At 38.2% G+C, this 16,902-nt stretch overlaps 1 protein-coding gene across 1 annotated transcript; it reads left to right on the top strand.

The window, feature by feature from the left end:
* Positions 1-951: 951 nt before the first annotated feature.
* On the top strand, positions 952-15,725 carry ric8b (RIC8 guanine nucleotide exchange factor B). The gene is made up of 10 exons (XM_060878188.1): positions 952-1,150; positions 3,949-3,996; positions 4,550-5,167; positions 6,821-6,915; positions 8,574-8,724; positions 8,842-8,937; positions 9,049-9,193; positions 9,413-9,557; positions 10,379-10,498; positions 14,168-15,725. Exons 1-10 carry the CDS (start codon positions 1,067-1,069, stop codon positions 14,277-14,279), a joined length of 1,614 nt encoding a protein of 537 aa, XP_060734171.1. The 5' UTR covers positions 952-1,066; the 3' UTR covers positions 14,280-15,725.
* The last annotated feature ends 1,177 nt before the right edge of the window (positions 15,726-16,902 follow it).

Genomic DNA, 16,902 nt, shown 5'->3' with positions numbered 1-16,902 from the left:
GTCTTGAGTCTGTGCCCACTGTAGCCTGCATGATTTTATGTGTTATGCTGCAGCATTTTAAAATGACCTAATCTACTTTGACAAACAGGTTAAAAAAACAAATATTACAACAGAGAGAATAAGACCTAATACCTCACTGCTCCCGGATGGAAAAACACAGGTCCAGCTGTTCATACTGGTAATAAAACAGTTTCAGTTCTTTAAGAAAATAACATGACAGTAAAGCTGTTATAAAATTTCAAACATTTATTGAAAAATTAACTCAATTAAAAAGCTGGAAAAATAATTGACCAGCTGTCAAAAATGGTCTAGCAATTTGGACCAGTGGTTTGGATTTTCAGCAGGACTATCACTATAAACGTTACACTGTTATGTATATAAAATGTCATTGTGACATATTTTTTATTAAGGAGCTATAACATTCAACTAGTCAGTATAGTTTGTCATCATTAGGAATATGGCATATTTTCCTGCGTTGATGGTAAAAGAGGCACAATTTGTCATCTGTGCATCTTTTTCTTTTGTGAATCATTCTTGTGCTTTCACTTTTCTAAGTGATTCTGGTTAAACTAGTTAGGGTAACTGGAGTGAATAAGAAGCTGTACTTCAGCCATGTTATTTATTTATTTACATTATGACTAAAGAATTCTGGGTATTTTTATTATCTTTGTCAAAAGAGCTATTTCTAGCATCCAAAATATAAAAAAGCCTGAAAGAAAAAATATTTTGAAGCTATATTCTTTATTTAACATATAGTTATTTCAATATATTATGCTATTATTTCAATTTGTTGTATACATTTGTTGTATTAATCTATCAACCAATAACAATTTATTATCTGAGTATGATCTTATAGCAATAACTTAAAACCCCATAATAATCCGACATGAAGTGCTATGATTTGTACGCTTGTGTACGTTGTTATGCCGGAAGTCACGTGACTCTTTCTGACGCGACGGTTTGCAATGAAAACTTGGGGTTTGAGGAGACAAAACCAAAACATCCGCTGCTGCCAGTGTAGGACTTCAGACACTGTTCTGTAAATTAAGGTTGTCAGCATCCAGCCATGGATCTGAGTAGAATTCTGATGCATATTGAAAACGGGAACGATGAGGAAATTGAAAAGCGATTGCAGGAATACAACGCAGAGGTAAGTTTCATACAGCTAGCTATCAGTAGTAGCTTAGCTAGCAAGCTGCTAGCATGATACTACTGATAGCTAACTGTATGACAGTACTGACTCAGGGTTACTAAACTCATTACTCATCTGTGCATATATATATATATATATATATATATATATATATATATATATATATATATATATATATTATTTCATCTTTGTACTATCCTTAGCCGAAATGTAAAGTATAATTAAAGTATATGGAGTAATGCTACACACTTAGCTTTACCATGTTAGCTTGCTGTTATCAAATCAAATTAAATTTTATTTGTCACATACACATACATACAGGGTACGACATGCAGTGAAATGCTTTTTGCATCTGTCCGGGATTTAAGCATAAAAGGAATGCAATTTAGGATAAAAATAAAATAAAGCAAAACCAAAAGGGGATAGATAAAGAAAAATAGTATAAACTATATATAAAATATGAAAATATATGTGGAAAAATAATGTATATACGTATAATTAATTATACATAAATGGGTATGTTTTTTAAAGATTGTCCTTAAAGTGTCTGTGTGCAGTATGGTGTGTAAATAGTGTATAAAGTGGCACTGTGCTGTGCAAGTCCAAAGTTAAAGTGTCAGTGCAATAAAAAGGTGTGCATAAACAGTGAAGATGGAGAGAGAGAGAGGTCCAGTACTAGATCCTAGGTGTTTCCTGGTTGTTTTTTGTCAACCAGGCATTGGTTGTTGTTCTAGCTCATCGGTTCTCAAAATAAGGGTTCCTAATTTTATTTACAATTTTTATAATGCTGGGAATAACCTACCATTACATTATAAAAATTATTATTTTTATTATTATTATTATTATTTATTGTGAGTGGTCTCTTGAATTGCTGACAGCTTGATGTTAGTTTTTTGTTGTTTTTTTTAGTAAGTTTTTAAGTGGAAAGTTATGGAATAAAAGGTTATATGGCTTCAACAAAGAGAGAAAATATTACTGTTTGTGATTAAGTAGTGTTTATGAATTTTGTTGTTGTTGGTGTTGTTTTATTTTACTTTAAAGGAATCCATTTCTGGTTTTAATAACTTTGAGACACATTTGTACAAATAGTCCAGTTCAGCTTACAGATTCAGTCTGTTTGTATCTATCATTTGTATGTTACTTTTTTGGTTTGAAAGGCTAATCTTAAGTTAAAATCATTTTAAAGTTCAATTTGTTGCATGTAGCTTGCTGTCTGTCCTGTTCACCTTTTTAGTATCAGAACACACCCGAACTCTAATAAAGTGCTTATTGCGCTTGTGTATTGTTTGCCGTTTTATACAAGAATATAGTTACTGACTGCTACAATCTGACAATCGAAAATTGATCTCATTTGCAGTTACAGCTAAGGCCCTTTACTTATTGTTCGGTTCCTGACTAGAGGTCACATCTTTAAAAACCCAACAATGCTTTGCCAAAGGATCAGGAGGTGAAGCGGCTGGTGTTGCGGTGCAGTCAGAACAGCCTAGAGCTAAACACCCTCAATCAAAATTGTGTTGTTGATAGAAGACTTTAGGAAAGACCCCTCAACACTACTCCCCCTCACAATATCCAACAGCCTGGTTTCATCTGTGGAGGCCTTCAAGTTTCTTGGCACTACCATTTCCCAAGACCTGAAATGGGAGAGCAACATAAACTCCATCATCAAAAAGGCCCAGCAGAGGATGTACTTTCTACGTCAATTGAAGACGTTTGGTCTGCCACAGGAGGTGTTGATGCTGTTCTACACTGCAGTCATTGAATCTGTCCTGTGCACATCCATCACCATCTGGTTTGATGCAGCAACAAAACAGGACAGGAACAGACTGCAACGCACAGTAAAAACAGCAGAAAAAATAATTGGTGCCCCCCTGCCCACTCCCCAGGACTTGTACGATACAAGAACCAGAAACCGGGAAGGAAAAATCACTACTGACCCTTCGCACCCTGGACAAAACCTCTTTCAGCTTCTCCCGTCTGGCAGGCACTATAGAACTTTGTTTACCAAAACTGCCAGACACAGGAACAGTTTCTTTCCCCAGGCCCCTTATCACCCTGATTAACAACTCACCATAATTATATTCCCTGCTTTATATCAACAAGTACTGCAGTATTATCAGAACTGCTGCATATTGCACAAAAGCATATTACACAATATTGTCTATTTGCACTATCATGCACTTCTCACACTTTATGTACATAGTCATATATCCTGTATTCATATTTAATACTCACACTGTCTATATTGTATCCTCTGCATTTTCTTGTATAGTCTGTATTATCTTTTCTTGTATAGTATAGTGTTATTTATGTCTGTACTTTTGAGAGTCACAAACAGCTGGAATTCCTTGTGTGTGTCAACACACTTGGCCAATAAACCTGATTCTGATTCTGATTCTGATGCCAGAGCTGTAATCGGTCTATCAACTGAACTGAAATTATACACGACCAATAGTCTAAAGTCAGTGATTTTTTTTTTATTTTTAAAAATTTGTAAAAAATTTTCATTTTTTAAATGAAATGACACATTCGCATTTTACCTCAGTTTTAAGGTGACTACTGATTGAAGATGTGGATAGTGTGCTGTATGATTTTATGCTTTATGATTATTTATTATATATTTATTCTAAGTTATTTTTATGCAAAATGTGTGCGATTTTTTTCCGATTGAGTGGTCACCACATCTTGATCATCAACGGCCTCGGTGTGTTTCTCAGTCATGTGACTTAACCGTACATAATGTCAATTAGATGAGAATCCGTACTCTGGTATTTCATGTTGCTTTTGTTTTCTTTCAGAACTCTAAGACTTTTGCCTTTGACTGCAAACAAGAGGAGGCTCGAATAGTAAGTATATGAGTGATGTCATGTCCTGCATTGTAATCTAATGAAAAAAGGATGTTTTCTCATGGCCAGATTGTTGAGTGAAATTCATTTAGGTTTTTTAATTGGTTTTATAACTGACAAATTTAAGCAGACCATAAAAAAAAAAAACAGGACACGTTGGCTGAGGGTTGGAAATGTGAGTTTTTCCATATGGAAATGCTAGAACACAATTAATGAATAATTAAACATTAATCATTAAAAAAAAATGAGTATTTGTGCTGCACAGGCGGCATGGTGTTGCAGCAGGTTTTGTTACTGCCTTATAGGTCCAGGGTGTGTGACTTGATCCTGGGCTTAGGTTACTCTCTCTGTGGATTTGAACATGTTTTCTGCATATCTGTGTGCGTTTTCTCTCAGTTCTTTGGTTTTAGTCCACATTCCACATGTCAGTGGATGGATTATATGGCCTCTAAATTGTGTGATCACAACAAAGACCAACTAAGCTTGTTTTTAAAAAAGCTAGTCATGTAAATGTGTCACTATTCCACTGTTTGTCTGTGTTTCTCCCCTGCAGAAGCTGTGTCAGGGCATCCTCACAGTGCTCAGGCAGCCTGTGCGGCCCCAGTGTCAGAGCACCTGTCTGGAGACCATGCGCATCCTGTCTCGTGATAAGCGTGTCCTTGGGCCTGTTGCCACCCACGACGGCATTGTCACTCTTGCGCGGCTGGCATGCGTCCCACTGCCTGATGTCGATGTGGAACCTCTGGAGAAATCGCTCTCAGCGGCTGAGGAGCGGGTAGTGGTGGAGGCACTCAAGTGCATGTGTAACGTGGTGTTTAACAGCGTGGCAGCGCAGCAGGTGGGTGCAGACGTGCAGTTGGCACAGGGTTTGTGTGCCCGTCTGCGCAAGCTGACCGTCTCTAAACATGACGTGGAGCTCTTCTCTCTCCGTTTGCTCTTTCTGCTTTCTGCCCTGAGGCCAGACGTCCGGAGAGCTCTGCACGAGGAATCAGACGCGGTGGAGCTGCTCATTGGTGTACTCGAGCGCACCTTGGAAGTGTGCTGGGCGGGGCAATACGAGGTCACATGTCCTGACTCTCAGGCCCCACCCCTTTCTTTAGAGAGGAGTGAGCGGACAATGGAGACACTCAAAGTTCTGTTCAACTTAACTATGGCTAACTCCAGTGATGAGGTGAGAAGCCTGTAGGAGCCCCTTCTTCAACTCTCCTGGAAATTGTAAATTATTATTTTTTTTTTTAAGTAAAGCTTATTGGTAATGCAACTTTTTTTTTATTTCTCCAGACAAAATCATAGTCTGCTAGTTAACCAGTAGTAAATTTACCTTGTGTCTTTTGGACAGTCAGTGTCTTTTTTTTTTTGTTCTGATATGGAAATCTATTCATGTGACAGCAGCACAATGCAGAACATCATGCAGACGCAGGTTAGGAGCTTTAGTTAATGTTCACAAACAAATGAAATGGGACAAACCAGACACTTTGACCATGGAACAGTTGTTGGTGTCCGACAGCCTGTTTTAATGTATTTCATAAACCCTTACAGAATGGTGTTGTAAACAAACATCCAGTAAACAGTAGTGCTACAGATGGAGAGGCCTTGATGATGGGAGAATGACAGGTTTGGTGATGACAGGAAGGGAATGGTAGCTCAAATAACCACTGGTATGTCTGAAAGCTGACAACTAAACTGCAGTAGACCAAATGAACCTTAATGTAATTATTAATTGCATAAACAGGCAGAGGAGAAAGTGTTCCCATTAAAGTGGCTAGTGAATAAAATACCAGCCAAAGTGTTTCCAAGAGCTCCGGAACACCAAATTTAATTGGTGGACACATTAAATATTTTTAAATCCATATTTAATACAACACAGTTCTTTATACAAACAAATTATACAATTATATAGAATGTAATTTGTTTGCTTAACAATGCATTTATTCCTCATTAAAGCGATGATGTGGGGGAAATGTACTGGTTGTACAGGTTGTTGTGCAGATGTGAAAAGAGATTTTCAGGCCCTTTTTCAGTCACACGCTTGATTTACAGTTTTCCTCTCTGCTTGTTATTTGGCTAACAAATATATCGATGTCATTCTTCTCAAATGAGTGTTACATGTAGGTGTAAAACAGTAGTCTATTAAAATAAACTATGCTTATTAGGTCAATTTTCAGGGCAAATATTTTCATGTATCATATTTACTGTTAAATAGCTCAGCACTTTTAGCCTGAAAAGGTGGATTCTGCTTTATACATGCCCGCTCCATACATGCTTCATATCTTCAACAGCATTAGATTGTCTGGGTATAATTACAGAAAACACTTCTGTACTAGGTGCTTTTTTTCTGTATTTATTGGGGACATGCGTCTGTGGTGTTTGGAGAATTTCAAATTTAATTTGTCAGATACACAACACAACATGAAATGCTTTCGGACTGTCCGTGTCTCAAAAGTAGGATTTATTTAAAAAAAAGAATAAAATTGCTACAATAGAAATATAAATAAAATTATCTTTAAAGGCAAAGGGGAAAAAATATACAGAAAATAGAAAATCTATATATGAATATGGCTTGGTGGCAGAGCAGAACTTCTCTGGTATTGTGTTGCTGCTTCATCAGTAATTAAGCAGAACAACAAAAAAAACCTAGCATATTACGTACATACACAGACTACCGAATGTGCAAATTTTGGTTATTTTTAGAGAAATATATCTGGTGGCCAAGCATTTTGCATCCCCAGTGCAAAACTTTACAACCGTGCATTACTTTAGGACCAGTTTATATATTTATATTTACGTAGTTAGCTCACTCTGTGCTTGTGTCTTTTTTCAACAGCACAATGATCACCATCTGAGACGTATCACAGCCATAATGAGGCATGTTCTGATGCTGAGGGCTCAAACCGAGGAGAAAACCGAAGACGTGCACAGGTAGGTTCTTCTGAAGTCCTTACCTCTCACACATATCCCCATTCCTGTGTTTGCATGTTAAGGTGAATTATAATAAGAACATTCTAATTAGACTCAGTAACCAGATGTGAAACACTGGTTAGGTGAGTGTATATGTTTTACATAGGGTTAATAGTGCTATATCAAGGAGTCAAGTCAAGAAGCTTTTATTGTCATTTCAACCATATATCTTGACATATATACTGTAGCTGTTGCAGTACACAGTGAACTGAGACAATGTTTCTCCAGGACCAGGGTGCTGCATAAAACAAAGACAGAGCTATAAGTAAGTCCTAAACTATAGTAAGTAAGTCCTAGATACATAAAGTGCATCTGTGCAACCTGGACAGTGCAGGACAAAAGACAGTGCAAGACAAAAAAAATACAAAAGAAAATGTGAGACAAGACAAAAAAAAAAAATACAAGACAATAAACAGACACAGCGCTGACCAGTGTAAATACTGCATGTTTAAACATTATTGCTTGTGAAGAAATATTAGAATGAACACAGTATTATAGCAGCGGTTACATGAGATATTGTAAAGTATTGATATATCAGTTTTTGAAATCTTTATCAAAATGGGTGTGTATGCTTTTACACGAATGAATTTCAGTTCACTTAAAGAGTGCAGCAGTAAGTGTGCGTGAAGGGGTGTCATTTTTCAGTGATTAATGGTGTCCCTCTTTGCCCTGCATAGACAAGCTAGTGCATTCTGATTCCCTGCACCCTGTTTGTGTGGGTTTGACTCATTGTGTGCCCAATAGCTCAGTCGCCAGTCTTTTCACACCTCTGGAATGTCTTGCTTTCTTGACACAAACACAATGCATTCTAGCACTCTCTGGCCTCGCTGACTATATTCTGTGCCTTTTTAAAGCCAGATTGAATGTGCTAAAGCAGACTTGAGCACTAGTAGCTGGGCTTTTGTTATTCAAATAAGATCAGGAGTTGACTTTACCCCGGGCCTTTTCCGGCTTTGCAAAATGCCCAGACATGTACATTCTAGACTGCAGTGTTAGCATGACATGTTAGTGTCTGTAAGATGGCTTGCATGTACGTTTAAGCAGTTTGTAAAGAGGTTTGTAAATATTTATTCAGTCTGTTTGTCTCTACTGGCACGGTTTACAGCGAGTCAGTACAGATGAATTATAAGGAGATGACAGCAAGCCAGAAAAAGTACAAATCACTGAAGCAAACCTTTTTGTAAACCTTTTTGTTATTACAGGGTGAGGAGGTATTACTTCTTAATGGCAGTATTTATAAACTTATAACAATATCTTCAAAACGTATTGACACCCTTAATAAAACTAAATAAGCTGGATTAAACACTTTTTAAAAAATATATATAAATAATGTATTCTTTGTGATTACTGACATCCCAATAGTGTATATTCAGGGAGGAATAAAAAAAAAAAAAAACACAGAACTCGCTTTGACTAAAAACTTTCTATACATTTTGCAGCTTTAACATTTAGAACGATTCCATTTCTTCTAGGTCTTTGTTTTGATTATCGGTCACTGGCATTCATAATGGTGATATTTGGCTTTGCATTAATTATGGAGCTGACTGTTTGCAAGTATAATCACTTTTACAGTACTGTAATAGTAATCATCAATTATTCTGTCCATTAATCTCTAACAGTAATGCCATAAATCTTCTGAGCAACCTTCCCGTATCCTGCTTAGATGTCCTGATCGATGTGCCTGTACAGGGAGGACTTGAGAAATATGGTGGAAAGAACATGGATGTTTTGCAAGTGCTTCTCGACTTCATGGAGAAAAGAATAAACAAGGTACTGAAACAGATATAAAGCTTTAGTAACAAGATTGCTCTGGGCTTTTTTTGCCCCCAAATATGCGTGTAGAATATGCAGGGTTTATACAGGGTTTGTATTTTTCTGTTTTCTCAGGGCTCAAACTACAAAGAAGGCCTGACTCCAGTGCTCAGCCTGATGACTGAAAGTTCCAGATACCACCGGGAGATTCGCAGATACCTCAAAGCTAAGGTATCGTTTGCGTTTGTAAAACCCTGCTGTCTGTTCGGCAGTCGTCCACTAGAGCGAGTTTGTACCCCATTTTCATTCTGCCTGTTCTAAATGAAAGTGTTTAATGCTCAGGTTTTACCACCTCTGAAAGATGTAAAAGTGAGACCAGAAGTGGGCAGCACAGTGCGTAACAAACTGGTGCGCCTCATGACCCACATAGACATGGGAGTGAAACAGGGAGCCGCGGAGTTTCTTTTCGTCCTCTGCAAAGAAAATGGTGAGTGTCTGTGTGTTTAAAGGCAGGGTTCCACTTTAGGACCCTGGAGGATTTTATGGTTCTTGGCCATAGCTTTAAGAACATGTTTATTTCCTGCTTTAGATTAGGTGCAATGCTGAACATGATTGCATATTATTTTGAAGCTACAGCAGGATTATGATCTCTCCCTTGGTTCTGTGCTGAGCCTTTTACATTTTTGCTTTTCTTACCATCCTGCAGTGGACAACCTTTTAAAGTACACCGGCTATGGCAATGCTGCAGGGCTGCTGGTGGCTCGGGGGCTGCTGGCAGGGGGCAGAGGAGACACTGAGTACTCTCCTGATGAGGATTCAGACACGGAGGAGTATAAATCAGCAAAACCATTGTAAGTTATCAAAACCATCATACCATACCAGTGGCAAAAGATCTAATGTGTTACAAATGTCAAATAAGGCCATGTTACATGTTATGTATCTATAATCATACATTTATGAAACAGCATTGCAGTCTCCTTCTTCTTTCTTCTTCTTCTTTCTTTCTTTCTTCTTCTTTCTTTCTTCTTCTTCCTTCTTCTTCTTCATCTTCAACTTCATGAAATTCAGCCATTATTTTTAACACAGACACAAGTTAAAAGCAGCTTCTTATAGAAATTATATTATACAGTTCGATTCCCTGATAATACACAACATGGCAAAAGGTTTGTTGACACCTGACCATCACAGTGTTCATAGTACATAAATATGTAGAAGAGCTTTTTTTTATCATTCCAATTTACCGTCACTAGAATAAAGGGGCTCAAACTTTTCCTAGTGTTTATAATGCCCCAGTGCACAAAACAAGGTCCACATGGTGCCAGTTTTTGATAGGTAGAACTGGAGAGTCCTGCTCAGGGCCCTGACCTTGACCCTACTGAACACCTTTGTGTTTATCCTAAACGCTGACCTCAGTCCTTGCCTTCTGGCTACAATGTCAGTACCTGACCTCAATAATGCCATAGAGGCTGAACTAGATCCAAGGCCTTGTAGAAAGTCTTTCAGTGTGTTTATAACACAGCAAATGGAAGTGAATCTGGAATGCAATGTTGGAAAAGTACATTTAGGTTTTATTGTCGGGTGTCCACAAACATATGGTGTATGAAGTGTATCACTGTTATAATTCGTCTTGTCTCATGAATCACTCCCCCCTGCCCCCACTTGTATCTTTTAGCATTAACCCAATCACAGGCCACATAGAGGAGCCAATGCCAAACCCAATTGATGACATGACCGAGGAACAGAAGGAGTATGAAGCTCAGAAACTTGCAAACATGATTGGCGAGTTGTCAAGGTGGGTCCCATGAGTGCTGTTGTAAATGCTAATTTTAAATTTGGGCAGATGATGCAGTTTGGAGACACTTGATGAAACTCTAGCTGAAGTAATACAGTAATACATATAAATCTCTCTCTTGCTCTCTGAGTAATCTTTATTCACGGCAAGATTTTTTTCTAGTAAAAATAATAGCAGATCAAGGACTAAGTTTCTACTTAATAATAATAGTAATGATTATTATTGTGTTTTTGTTCTTTGTAATGATTATTATAGATTTTGCTTCCTAAGTTCAGTTCAGTTTGACTTGTATTGTCTTTGAATGCTGAATTAAATGATCATTATAAATATAAATAAAAAAACATAAAAAAATACAATCAGTTGATGCAGATTCATCCCTTAAATGAACTGTGTTTTGCAACCACTGATGAAATTAATTATTTATTTATTAGTGTAGAATGCATTATATGTCTAACCATTCCAGATCTTTGCAAATGAGAGCCTTTGCACACTGAGCAAGTGCATCATATTTCTACTACTCTTCCTCTCTCATTAGAGACTTTGGTAAGAACAGACTGCCTCCATGTTGACCTTTTGGTCAATGACTGGCAGCAAAGGCTAGCGAGGCTTCAGTATGAGGAGCTGTTGCGTTGCTCTGAGCACGTTCCTTACCAACCGCTTCATTAAAGCAAGAATCTCTCGCTGCGTCTTTCTGCCTCATTTACAGCTTGCCTTCCTCTAGACTGCAGCATTCAGCAGGAGTCAATGCAAGCTGCTGTCGCACCGGTCGCCACATCAGTCCTGCTGCATTAATTACCAGCTAATTGGCACACACACAAGCTTTTGGTCCTTTGCGCTCCACATTCAAGTCTTTTTATTATTTTTTTTTTGTAAATACATATACGTGTCTTTTGTACACACTCGCTGTATTCAATAGACACAGCAAACATTATCCCAAAATAAGATCTGAACAAGGGCTCAATTAGTGTGTGTGTGTGTGTGTGTGTGTGTGTGTGTGTGTGTGTGTGTGTGTGTGTGTGTGTGTGTGTGTGTGTGTGTGTGTGTGTGTGTGTGTGTGTGTGTGTGTGTGTGTGTGTGTGTGTGTGTGTGTGTGTGTGTGATCTGTATACATGTATACTGTTTGTGAGGACCAAAGGGTCTGATAGGATGGTGTAAAATGTCTCCAAATTAAAAAAAAAAAATCTTATTTATAAGGAATAAAGCAGGCTTTAGATCCGTTTAAGATGATTACTTGACACACTAGGAGATAGACCTAGTAAATCTTAGTCGACCTTGCATTGACATGTTAAATTATACAGTGAAGAAAATTTCAAGAAAATTATTCCTTAATCAGTGTGATTTGGGCTTCTGATTTTGTAAACTGAAACATTCTTTGTGAGCTTGAGATATTGAGGTTATTATTTTTCTGTCCTTTAGCATGTTTTGATTAACTATTGTCATTGCCACATTGCATTTCTAGCTGTCTCATGTCTCACATAATCCTAGGTCGTCCCCTTATTGATGGCATTTAGACGATGAGCACTAAATTGGCTCACTGCATCGTAAAGTCACATCATTCCTTCTAAAGCTGCATTCACACATACAGTGATTTCATCGCTGCAAGTTGCCAGACGCTGTACTGTGTAGTCAACAGTAGGTGGTTGCCAGAGTAATAACATTTATCAGTGGGTGTCGCAACTAGCATTCCACTTTACAAAAGTGAATCTTTTGTAAGAAAAAAAGAAAAAATCTTTTTTCATAAACATGGAAAATAAAACATTTTCAAAGGAGTTTTGTTGTTTGTATATAAAACTCCCCAGTGTTTAGCGTCATATTCAAGATAAAGAAGAAACACTGCCCTTTCCCATAGAACACATGCACACTACTGTTTCTACTGCCGTACTGTTACTACTGAACTTTTCTCAGCTTTGTTGTGACACCGGACACGCCCATGTCTAGTCACCAACCATTATTGGAAGTCAGCAGATCTCTGTGAAAATGAATGTCCTCAATTCGCTTTGTCATTTTAAGTCACTGTGTGCGTGAACGTGGCACAAGACTATCAATCTCAGTCTCAACACAGCAAATTACAGTGCAAATCTGTCTTAAAAAAGGGCTCCGACCACTGAGATTAAGGTCCTCACAAAGATAGAGAAACATGAGGGAGGGGGGGAGAGAGAGAAAGAGATGTGGGGTGTTGAATAAGTTTGCAAACACAAGAGGACATCATTGTTGTTGTCCATCTATAGGGTGGTTGAGCCATAATGAGCAGCGTGTGCCCAAGAGAAGCAGATTCCTTCCTCGAAAGGATCCTTCTTTCTTCTTTCTCCTCACCTATTCTCTTCATTGTAGAGAAAGGAGGTGATGTGGTGAGGGCAGAGGGACAGTCACCAGTTCCCCCAGTACGGCTGCTCAGGAGACAGCTCAGTGCCTTGCAAGAATGTTCCCCCACCCTGCTACTGCTTGACTCGCTCCAATTAGCACTGACTCAGACCCACCCCTAACACGCTCACTCATACTCATCCTTCTGCTCACTACTTCATCATCTGTGGAACGATTCAGTAGGTGTGATTTTTATGGACAAGTGAGGCATCGTCCTTGTTCTTGGCAAGCAGAATCGTTGTCCAGTTCATAAATTAAACGATAGGAAATCAGCCTCAGACAGGTGCATTGTTGTGTAGCAAATTTATAGAAATAATCTGTGTCCATTTCAAATACAAAAACCAGTGGTATAAATTGCTGAACATCTTTCTTAAAAATCAATCTGCATGTTTTAAACTTTTTGTGTGAGAGCGTACACGAGCATTTGTGTATACATCAGAAACGTTTATACACTTGTGAAAAGTGCAAATTTACCACAAATTTTTGAATCACTGGAAATTAATTAGTCCATCATTTATTTGGTTCACATCCCAGAAATGAATGTCATTTAAGCTTTTTTTTTTCTTTTTTTCTTTCAAGCTTTGATTCTATAATGTTGTGATGATCTTAAGGTTTTACTTTGATTGGATAATGCTCTGATGAATCATCTTAAGCTGTGCTAGTGACACATAGTGCAGATATAATTGGATTAGCGTGAAGGAGCAGCCACAGCTTTGAAGAGATTAGAAGGAGTACTGATCCTGTAATTAAACTGCAAAGCGGGGGGAAGGTCGGGCGTGCACAGCTAAAGGGCTGGGTTCAGGGTGTGTGTTTGAAGGGCTATCTTCGGGGCCATGATTCTAAGGGCTCTTGTGTAGCCGGATGTGAAGGAAAAGAAAGATGTCCTACACATCAACAGGCCTCTTTAGAGGAAGAACCTCAATAGTATTACAATGGTTGACACAATGGGTTGCATTCAAAGAGCAGGTGGATTGTAGTGACAAATTGGTGGCTTGAAAAACCACATTCATGAGATGTGAGCGCAACAACTGCAGCAAATGATTATCCCAGCTAGCTAGCTGTTACTATTGTCTTAGTGATTGTATCCTATCAGTGTTTTGCCACATTTTGTATAGAGAATGTGTATACGGGAAATGCAACTAGAAAATATATACACGTAATTGTTCTACATCATGTGTTTTCCAGGTTTTTCATGCATTGGGCACAAACTATAATCGCTATTCATTGATTATTGGAAACCATTTGTAAGTAATAATTTACAATTCATCTGTGAAGTAAATGTCTGACTGTGTGCTTCTCTCCCTGCAGGCAGCAACTGATTCGGCCAATGGGAGTGAGGAAGGATGGCACACTAGCTCCCCTAGAGGAGACGCTACGCACATGCAGAGTTCCAGAGTGCAGTGACTCGGACTCGGATTAAGACATGCCGAGTCTACTCACTCACTCACTCACTGAACCTCCATGTAAAGAGAAATAATCTAAAACTAGTTTGTGTGCTGTTTGTGTTAGAAAGTTTTGTTTTGTGACAGTTGGCTTGTTGAGATGTTTTACATCGATGCAAACGAATGATCTAGAGCGGAGTCACAGCGTAGAATCTAACGGGCACAGACTACTTTGAGTCCAGCACAAACATGACAGTTATTTGTTGAGATTTTGTTTCTTTTGTTTTGATTTTCTTCTCAGGTTTAATGCTCTGTGACATCACCCTCGATCATAAATTCACCATTTCACCATTTCACCATTTCATCTCAGAAACCCAACCGAGAATTTGTGCTGCCCAAAGGAACACATTTTATTACGTCCTCCGGGTTCTTTACCGCTGTTCCATATGATGGAATCCGTACGTCTCAGAGCGAACTGGGAACTGTTTCCACTGTCCTATTCAGAACCTTGCTGTAATCCAATGTTTTTCTTTTTTCTGTTAGATCAGTTGGAAATGTACTTTACTTTGCTACTTTTAGTAATCATTCCTTACTTTATGCGAGGTGCACTAAACTGTCACAAATCATTTCTGTGAAACAGGGATGAAGAATATGTAGACTGTTAATATTATCTTATGTGTAAATAGGACAGCTAGCATGGGCTGCTCTTTACCACTCTGGTGTATGTGTCTTTTACAGACCGCCGGTGAGCTGTAACAGATATCAATCAGCATATTGTAGTCAAATATGAAAGACTAAAGGTGAACTTTGGCTATCTCTTATCACTAATGTGGCTTTAAGAACACAGGTACGTACAGACCAGGGTAGTCTTTATAATTTAAGCATGACTTCACTGCTTCAATATTACATTTGGACAATCTTAAGGATATCAAATCATTTTTTTGTATAAGAGAAAGTCGTAAGATTTAGTTGTTTTTTTTTTTTTTGAACTTTTAAACAAATATTTGTTCAATAGATAAATAATACTAAAGAGAATGTATCCTTATATTCAGTGTGTAAAAGAAAAAGATTAGTGTCTAAAAAGAAAAAAAGAAAGAAAGAAAAAGAAAGTGTGTCCCACATGAGCTGTAGTTCTGTTCAGAGGCGTTTATTTCTGTCTCGACAGCCTTATTTCATGAGTGAGACACCATGAGTCTATTTCCTTTGTGCTTCTTATTCGAATCTGTAGAAAACTGTACAAAACATTATACACACACACACTTAGATGGCCTTACTGTAAAAGTTCATGTTTGTATTAAAGTCCATCGTTCAGCCCCTCAAACATCAAGAAAAGTTTTAGAAAAGATTTTCTGGTATCTGTTTCTCTGGTAAAACAATTTTATTTTCAGAATAATTGTAGTTATAACAAAGCCATTTTCGTTGTAGAAGGTTCACTGATGATTTTTTGTGCATACAAGTTATAAATTAAAGCAAAAGTGACTGCGTTTGTGAATTAGATTTTTGTTCTTGGGACTTTGTTTAAATTTATGATGTTGGCTTTGTAGAAGCCAACATTCTGTTTTCCTATTTAAGCTTAGACAAAAATATATCAAGAGTAACTCCTCCTAGGGCTTTCGAGCCACATGAACCAAATTCGGATATGTTGTAGACCCTGGTCTGAAGTGTGTTGCTATTACTTTTATAAGCGAACCGAGTACCGGTACTTCCGGTACCGGTTCTCAAAGTGGCCTTTTTTTCCCATAGACTCCCATTATAAACTTTGGAGGTTTATAACTTGACACGCTTTCGAACTATCTACACCAAACTCGGCCAGCTACTTTAGGGTGATACTCTGAACAAACTTTTAAATTGGTGTACCGACTGGCCTTCCGGTTGTGCCACAGCCCCACCCCCAAAATATGCAAAATCAAAAAACTTTTTACAGCATGGACATGTGACATATCAAAACACTCAGAACAATGAGGGGAACTTCCTCATGTGTATTCTGATGACGTCACATGCTCGTCTCTACTTACCGCCAAATGTTTTGGCACCCTAGCTTTCTGTTTACTTGCTTCCAAAAGTAACACTGACCCTTATGTCCACTCGCCTCCAAAAAGCACCGGCCTTTGCAAATACTTGCATCGTCAAAGCCAACATCAAAGTTTGTCGCGACGAACTTTACAAATCTAGTTATTATGTTGGCTTTGTAGAAGCCAACATTCTGTTTTCTTATTTAAGCTTAGACAAAAAATTATCAAGAATATCTCCTCCTAGGGCTTTCAAGCCACATGAACCAAATTCGGATATGTTGAAGACCCTGGTCTGACGTTTGTCGCTATTACTTTTATAAGCGAACCGAGTACTGGTACTGCCGGTACTGGGTCTCAAAGTGACCTTTTTTTCCCATAGACTCCCATAGTAAACTTTGGAGGTTTAAAACTCGACAAGCTTTCGAACTATCTACACCAAAATTGGCCAGCTACTTTAGGGTGATACTCTGAACAAACTTTTAAATTGGTGTACCAACTGGCCTTTTGGTTGTGCCGCAGCCCCGCCCCAAATTATGCAAAATGAAAAAAATTATTTATGAAAATAATACATTTGCACAACATGAGCATGTGATATATCAAAACACTCAGCCCAAGGAGGGGAATTGCGTCACAGGTTTTTGGATGATGT

This window comes from Tachysurus vachellii, chromosome 9 (assembly GCF_030014155.1).
Source record: "Tachysurus vachellii isolate PV-2020 chromosome 9, HZAU_Pvac_v1, whole genome shotgun sequence".
In the NCBI taxonomy this organism is placed as follows: Eukaryota; Metazoa; Chordata; class Actinopteri; order Siluriformes; family Bagridae; genus Tachysurus; species Tachysurus vachellii.
This window is presented reverse-complemented; position numbering and strand designations above follow the sequence as displayed.